The sequence below is a fragment of the Melozone crissalis genome, unplaced genomic scaffold, assembly GCF_028551555.1.
Source record: "Melozone crissalis strain CALT ecotype California unplaced genomic scaffold, PUWL_Pcris_2 ptg000689l_1, whole genome shotgun sequence".
Lineage (NCBI taxonomy): Eukaryota > Metazoa > Chordata > Aves > Passeriformes > Passerellidae > Melozone > Melozone crissalis.
The window spans coordinates 35753-43840 of record NW_026536353.1 but is presented as its reverse complement, the minus strand read 5'-3'; the positions used below and the strand labels follow the sequence as shown (position 1 = coordinate 43840).

Below are 8088 nucleotides of genomic sequence, written 5' to 3'. Positions count from 1 at the left end.
CCCAGGGTGCTTCAGCTTCTCCCTGGACACTCCCAGGGATTCTCTGGGAATTCCTTCCCAAATCCCAGGATCCCATCCCAATCCCAGCATCCCAGGGTGCTTCAGCTTCTCCTTGGACACTCCCAGGGATTCTCTGGGAATTCCTTTCCACTCTCCCAGCTGGGAATTCCTCCCCAAATCCCGGGATCCCAATCCCACCATCCCAGGGAGCTCCAGCTTTCCTTGGGCACTCCCAGGGATTCTCTGGGAATTCCTCCCCAAATCCCAGGATCCCATCCCAATCCCAATATCCCAGGGTGCTTCAGCTTCTCCTTGGACACTCCCAGGGATTCTCTGGGAATTCTCTTCCACTTTCCCAGCTGGGAATTCCTTCCCAAATCCCAGGATCCCAATCCCACCATCCCAGGGCGCTCCAGCTTCTCCATGGACACTCCCAGGGATTCTCTGGGAATTCTCTCCCACTCTCCCAGCCGGGAATTCCTTCCCAATTCCCACCCCAATTTTCCCTTTCCCCATGGGAAGCCATTCCCTGGCTCCTGTTTTCCCAAATTCCCGCCATTTTCCCTGTCTGGAATTCCATCCGTGCTGGGATTTGTGGCTCTTCCCCTCTCCCCGTTTTCCTTGGATATCCCGGATTTATCCCTCCCATTCCCACTGTTCCCTGAATCCCAGCATGAATCCCTGACTCCTCAACCCTTTCCCCTCTGGAATTCTCTCCGTGTGCCGACATTCCCGGTGCTCTGGGAGCTGCGGCTTCTCCCAAATCCGTGTGGAAACCTTGGGAATTCCCGGGATATCCCGTGATCCCTGTGGATCCCAAGGCTGGCTCAGGGATCCAAACCCATCCTTGGGCACTCCCAGGGATTCTCTGGGAATTCCTTCCCCAATCCCATTTTCCCCTTCCCAGGGAATTCCCTCCATTCCCAGCCTGGCACTGGATCCATCCCCATCCCAGCTCCTCTCTGGGAAGGAATTTCGGGAAATCAATGGGAATTCAGGACTCCAGGAAGGGTCTCCCTTCCCTTTTCCATCCCCAAATCCCATAAAAATCCCTGGGGATGGATCCTGAGTGTCCTGGATCCCAGAATCCCGGAATGGTTTGTGTGGGATTTATGGATCTTCAATCCCATTCCCCCTTTTTTTGTTCCCAAGAAGAAGAAGAACGGGATAATCTGGGAAGCAGAGGGACAATTTGGGTCCTGATCTCAATTCCTCATCCTGGAGAAGGACCAAATTTGGGAATTGTCTGGGATGGACAGGAGGTGCCAGAGCAGCCCCAATTCCTGCTGGGATGAGATGATGGCGGCACCCCTGGAGATCCTCTGGGATCCTCATCCCAACCCAAATGGATCTGGAGATCTTCCAAGATTCCCAACCCAACCCAGATGGATCCACCTGGAGTGCAGAGCTCGGGTCACCTCAGAGGGACAGCTCAGGTTCTGATCTCAATTCCTCATCCTGGAGAAGGATTAAATTTGGGAATTGTCTGGGATGGACAGAAGGTGCCGGAGCAGCCCCAATTCCCGCTGGGATGAGATGATGGCGGCACCCTTGGAGATCCTCCAGGATCCCCATCCCAACCCAAATGGATCTGGAGCTGGACCTGGAGATCCTCCAGGATCCCCATCCCAACCCAGATGGATCCACCTGGAGTGCAGAGCTCGGGTCACCTCAGAGGGACAGCTCAGGTTCTGATCTCAATTCCTCCTCCTTGGAAAGGACCAAATTTGGGAATTGTTTGGGATGGACAACTCAGGTCCTGATCTCAATTCCTCCTCCTGGGAAAGGACCATATCTGGGAATTGTTTGGGATGGAGAGAAGCGGCCGAGCCTGGTGTAAATAAAATAAACACAGAATTTATTCCCAACCAGAAAACCAAGCCCATTTTAAACTCAGAACGAGGAAAAGCTGAAAACAGCAGAAAAAAAAAGGCATTTTTTCCCACCAGGACACCCCAAATCCTGAAATTCCATCATCCCGAGGACGCAGCAGGTGAGGAGACACCTGGAATGTCCCCAGGCTCTCCGGTGGGAATGGGATGATCCCAGAGCCGCTCTTCCCAGAGGAGATGATGCTCAATTTCCAAAAATCATGGAATTAGGAGGGACCACCACGACCATCAAGTCCAACTCTGATTTTTGCAGCCCATGGCTTTGGCAGAAGCAAATCCTGGGATTTATTCCTGGGATGAATGTTGTGTCCTATCAGGATGGGGATCTCCAGGACCATCATTCCAAACGTTTCACCGGGATGAATGTTGTGTCCTTCAGGATGGGCATCTCCAGGACCATCATTCCAACCATTTCAGCGGGATGAACGTTGTGTCTTTCAGGATGAGCATCTCCAGGACCATCATTCCAAACATTTCACCGGGATGAGCGTGGTGTCCCTCAGGATGAGCATCTCCAGGACCATCATTCCAAACATTTCACCGGGATGAGCGTGGTGTCCCTCAGGATGAGCGTTGTGTCTTTCAGGATGAAGATCTCCAGGAACATCATTGCAGCCATTTCACCGGGATGAGCATTGTGTCCTTCAGGATGGGCATCTCCAGGACCATCATTCCAAACATTTCACCGGGATGAGCGTTGTGTCCTCCAGGACCATCATTCCAACCATTTCACCATGTAGGGCCCTTCCAGCTCGTAGCCGATTTTCCTGTAGTAATTCCTGGTGCCGACACCTGCCAGGAGAAGAAAAACGAGGTTTAATTAACGAGGTTTAATTAACGAGGTTTAATTAACGAGATTTAATTAACGAGATTTAATTAACGAGGTTTAATTAACAAGGTTTAATTCCCTGGGGAATTAAATTCCTGGCCAGGACAGGCCCTTCCATGGAGGGAAAAATTCCCAACCCTTTATGAGGATTTACAAGCCAGAAAAAGTAGAATAATAGTGAATTTATCCCAGGGTGAAAAATAGATTTTTTTGGGGTTTTTAGAATGGGGGTTTTGGGGACAAGATGGAGGGATCTGGGTGTGTCCAACCTTTCTCCTCCTTCTTCTTGGCCTCCATCTTCTGGCACTTCTGGATTATGTCCCATGGAGCAAACTACCAACTTTATATAAAGATCAGTGAGCCATGACAGTTTAGGTAGAACAATAGAGAATTTATCATGGGGTGAAAAATCGATTTTTGAGGTTTTTAGAATGAGAGTTCAGGAGGCAAGATGGAGGAATCTGGGCATGCCTTGTCCTTTCTCCTTCTTCTTCTCGGCCTCCATCTTCTGCTGTGATGGTGCCACTTTTGGATTATGACCCATTACCAACTTTATCTGAAGATCAGCAAACCACAACAGTTTAGGTAGAATAATAGTGAATTTATCACTGAGTGAAAAATAGATTTTTGAGGTTTTTAGAATGGGGCCTCATGGCACAAGATGGAGGAATCTGGGTGTGCCTTGTCCTTTTTTCTTCTTCTTCTTGGCCTCCATCTTCTGGCACTTTTGGATTATGACCCATGGAGCAAACTACCAACTTTATATAAAGATCAGCGAGCCATGACAGTTTAGGTAGGATGACAGTGAATTTATCATGAGGTGAAAAATGGATTTTTTGGGGTTTTTAGAATTGGGGTTTTGGGGACAAGATGGAGGAATTTAGGTGTGCCTTGTCCTTTCTCCTTCTTGGCCTCCATCTTCTGGGTGATGGTGGCACTTTTGGGTTATGACCCATGGAACAAATGACCAACTTTATCTGAAGATCAGCAAACCACAACAGTTTAGGTGGAATGACAGTGAATTTATCATGGGGTGAAAATTAGATTTTTGGGGTTTTTAGAATGGGGGCTCGGGGTCCCAAGATGGAGGAATCTGGGTGTCTTTGTCCTTTCTCCTTCTCGGCCTCCATCTTCTGGGTGATGGTGCCACTTTTGGATTATGACCCATTACCAACTTTATCTGAAGATCAGCAAACCACAACAGTTTAGGCAGAATAATAGTGAAGTTATCATGAGGTGAAAAATAGATTTTTTGAGGTTTTTTCCATGGGGACTTGGGGTCCCAAGATGGAGGAATGTGGGTGTGTCCAGCCTTTCTCCTTCTTCTTCTCGGCCTCCATCTTCTGCTGTGATGGTGGCACGTTTGGATTGGTTTAGAGTAGAAGCTCACTGTCAAACATAAGTGATGGGTATTGGGAAATTATTGTAAATATTGTAATTTTTAGTATAAAAAGATAACACCACCCTGAGGGCGTCAGTGTGCCTCTGGCTGTCCTGCTGGACGGACCTCGGCAGGGCAGGAGAAAATTTTTTATAGGTAAGATACAATAAACAACATTGACAGCGAGAAATTAAGAGCTCCGACTCATTCTTCAAGAGCTCGGGTTGGGAAAAGAGATTTTAACTTCTCTGGGGTCACAGCGACCCAAAAGAGTCAGAAAAATGAGTCAGAAAATCTCTTTTTCCCAACCACGGCAGGGCTTGGACCTGGAGGGTCTTGAAGGTCCCTCCAAACCCAAACAATTTTGGATTCATCCCACCAAGAAAAAGTTGGAGCTCCTCTATTCTTGTTCTCACAGATTTTTATTGTTTCTTACCTATAAAATTCTTTCTCCTGGCCTGCTAAAGTCTGTTCAGCAGGACAGTCCAGGCACACTGACCACCTTGGTGTTATCATTTTATACTAAAATCTACGTGTACAACATTTAAAATTACTTCCCAATAGCTATCACCTATGTTAGACAGCGACAGGTATTGGAAAATTGTTTTAAATAATGTACATGTAGTTTTTAGTATAAAAACTGCAGTACTCTAAACCGATCCCAAAGTGCCACCATCACCCACAAAATGGAGGCCAAGAAGAAGAAGGAGAAAGGCTGGACACGCCCAAATTCCTCCATCTTGGGACCCCAAGCCCCCATTCTAAAAATCTCAACAATCCATTTTTCAGCCGGTGATAAATTCACTGTCATTCTACTCAAACTGTCATGGCTCGCTGATCTACATATAAAGTTGGTAATTTGCTCCACGGGTCATAATCCAAAAGTGCCACCATCACCCAGAAGATGGAGGCTGAGGAAAAGAAGAAGAAAGGACAAGGCACACCCAGATTCCTCCATCGAGGACCCCGAGCCCCCATTCTAAAAATCTCGAAAATCAATTTTTCACCCTGGGAAAAATTCACTATTATTCTACTTAGACTTTCATGCCTTGTGAATCCTCGTGAAGGGTTGGGAATTTTTTCCATGGGCCAAGATCAAAGGCACAGGGGGCTTGGGCTCTGTGCCAGCGTCCGTGAGCCCCCTGGCAGGGGCTTGGAGCTGTTCCAGGGCTCAGGAATGAGCTCAGCTCCACTCCAGGGCTCAGGAATGAGCTCAGCCCCACTCCAGGGCTCAGGAATGAGCTCAGCTCCACTCCAGAGCTCAGGAATGAGCTCAACCCCACTCCGGGGCTCAGGAATGAGCTCAGCTCCACTCCAGGGCTCAGGAATGAGCTCAGCTCCACTCCAGGGCTCAGGAATGAGCTCAGCTCCACTCCAGGGCTCAGGAATGAGCTCAGCTCCACTCTGGGGCTCAGGAATGAGCTCAGCTCCACTCCAGGAGCTCCAGGAATGAGCTCAGCCCCACTCCAGGGGCTCAGGAATGAGCTCAGCTCCACTCCAGGTGCTCCAGGAATGAGCTCAGCTCCACTCCAGGTGCTCCAGGAATGAGCTCAGCTCCACTCCAGGGCTCAGGAATGAGCTCAGCTCCACTCCAGGTGCTCCGGGAATGAGCTCAGCTCCACTCCAGGGCTCAGGAATGAGCTCAGCTCCACTCCAGGTGCTCCAGGAATGAGCTCAGCTCCACTCCAGGGGCTCAGGAATGAGCTCAGCTCCACTCCAGGGCTCAGGAATGAGCTCAGCCCCACTCCGGGGCTCAGGAATGAGCTCAGCTCCACTCCAGAGCTCAGGAATGAGCTCAACCCCACTCCAGGAGCTCCAGGAATGAGCTCAGCTCCACTCCAGGTGCTCCAGGAATGAGCTCAGCTCCACTCCAGGGGCTCAGGAATGAGCTCAGCTCCACTCCAGGGCTCAGGAATGAGCTCAGCTCCACTCCAGGTGCTCCAGGAATGAGCTCAGCTCCACTCCAGGGGCTCAGGAATGAGCTCAGCTCCACTCCAGGGCTCAGGAATGAGCTCAGCCCCACTCCAGGGCTCAGGAATGAGCTCAGCCCCACTCCAGGGCTCAGGGAATGAGCTCAGCTCCACTCCAGAGCTCAGGAATGAGCTCAGCTCCACTCCAGGGCTCAGGAATGAGCTCAGCTCCACTCCAGGGCTCAGGAATGAGCTCAGCTCCACTCCAGGGCTCTGGGAATGAGCTCAGCTCCACTCCAGGTGCTCCAGGAATGAGCTCAGCTCCACTCCAGGGCTCAGGAATGAGCTCAGCTCCACTCCAGGTGCTCCAGGAATGAGCTCAGCTCCACTCCAGGGGCTCAGGAATGAGCTCAGCTCCACTCCAGAGCTCAGGAATGAGCTCAGCCCCACTCCAGGGCTCAGGAATGAGCTCAGCCCCACTCTGGGGCTCCAGGAATGAGCTCAGCTCCACTCCAGGGCTCAGGAATGAGCTCAGCTCCACTCCAGGGCTCTGGGAACGAGCTCAGCCCCACTCCAGGGCTCAGGAATGAGCTCAGCTCCACTCCAGGGCTCAGGAACGAGCTCAGCCCCACTCCAGGGGCTCAGGAATGAGCTCAGCTCCACTCCAGAGCTCAGGAACGAGCTCAGCCCCACTCCAGGGCTCAGGAATGAGCTCAGCTCCACTCCAGAGCTCAGGAACGAGCTCAGCCCCACTCCAGGGCTCAGGAATGAGCTCAGCTCCACTCCAGAGCTCAGGAACGAGCTCAGCCCCACTCCAGGGCTCAGGAATGAGCTCAGCTCCACTCCAGGGCTCTGGGAACGAGCTCAGCCCCACTCCAGGAGCTCGAGTGGGCACAATCCAATTTCCTCCTCGAGCAGGACGGCTCCCAGTGTTCTCCAAGAGCCTCTTCCCTGCCCTTCTCCTGTCCTGGGAAGCTTTTCCCACAGGAAATGCAGGACAGGCCCAGCTTTGCATCCTCCCACCTCAGCTAATTACTGCCAGGTGTGCTAATTACTCATCAGCGAGGGAGGAGGGGTTGGGCATCATTTGTGGCACAGGATGGAGCGGGCTCGAGCGGCTCCTCCTTCCTCTCATCCCTCTCCAGCCTTGCTGGAATCTCCAGGGATTTCCAGGAATCCCTGGAACAGGCCGGGAATGACGACCCTGGTAACCCTTTCCTGCCCGTGCTCGGACAGGTTTGGTTGGAATGCTCCTCAGCCGTTCCCTGAACGCAATTCCAGAGTTCCTGAATGGTTTAAAAATCCCAAAAATTCCCATCCAGCATCCCCGTGTCCCTGCCCATGCAATGCCCATCATGGTCCCTTCCAGCCCAACCACTCCTGGACTCATCCCACCATTCCAAATTTAAAATGTGGAAAAGGCACAGAAAAAAGCACCCCAGAGCTGAAATGTCCTCATTTCCCCCATTCCAGCAGCCGGGAAACCACCAGGAGCCCCAAAGTGGGGAAATTCAGCTGAGCAAATTCAGCTGAGCAAATTCCCCTCCCAGCAGTGGCAAAGCTGGGAGGGTCCTGGAGGGTCTCGAAGGTCCCTTCCAACCCAACCACTGCTGGATTCATCCCACCATTCCAAATTCAAGGTGTGGAAAAGGCACAGAAAAAGCACCCCAGAGCTGAAATGTCCTCATTTCCTCGTTTCCCCCATTCCAGCAGCTGGGAAACCACCAGGAGCCCCAAAGTGGGGAAATTCAGCTGAGCAAATTCCCCTCCCAGCAGTGGCAAAGCCCCTGTGGTGTCACAGCAGGGACCCAGAACACCCCAAAGAGACCCAAATTCACTCTGCTTTTGGAGCCTGAAACCAAGGGAAAGCCCCCCAAAAAATGTCCTCATTTCCCCCATTCCAGCAGATGGGAAACAAAAGGAACCCCAAAGTGGGGAAATTCAGCTGAGCAAATTCAGCTGAGCAAATTCCCTTCCCAGCAGTGGCAAAGCTGGGAGGGTCCTGGAGGGCCTTTAATGTCCCTTCCAGCCCAACCACTCCTGGACTCATCCCCCCATTCCAAATTTAGAATGTGG

The 8088-nt window shown here is 51.4% G+C and overlaps 1 protein-coding gene across 1 annotated transcript in view; it reads right to left on the bottom strand.

Annotated features, from left to right (window-relative positions):
* Nucleotides 1-2596: 2596 nt before the first annotated feature.
* LOC128950517 (elongator complex protein 3-like) overlaps nt 2597-8088 on the bottom strand; it is a gene marked incomplete at its 5' end in the record, with an annotated part of 31983 nt that continues 26491 nt past the window's right edge. The window contains one exon of the mRNA XM_054295386.1: nt 2597-2684. Coding sequence (XP_054151361.1) covers nt 2608-2684 — 77 coding nt within the window. The remainder of the gene's footprint in view (nt 2685-8088) is intronic.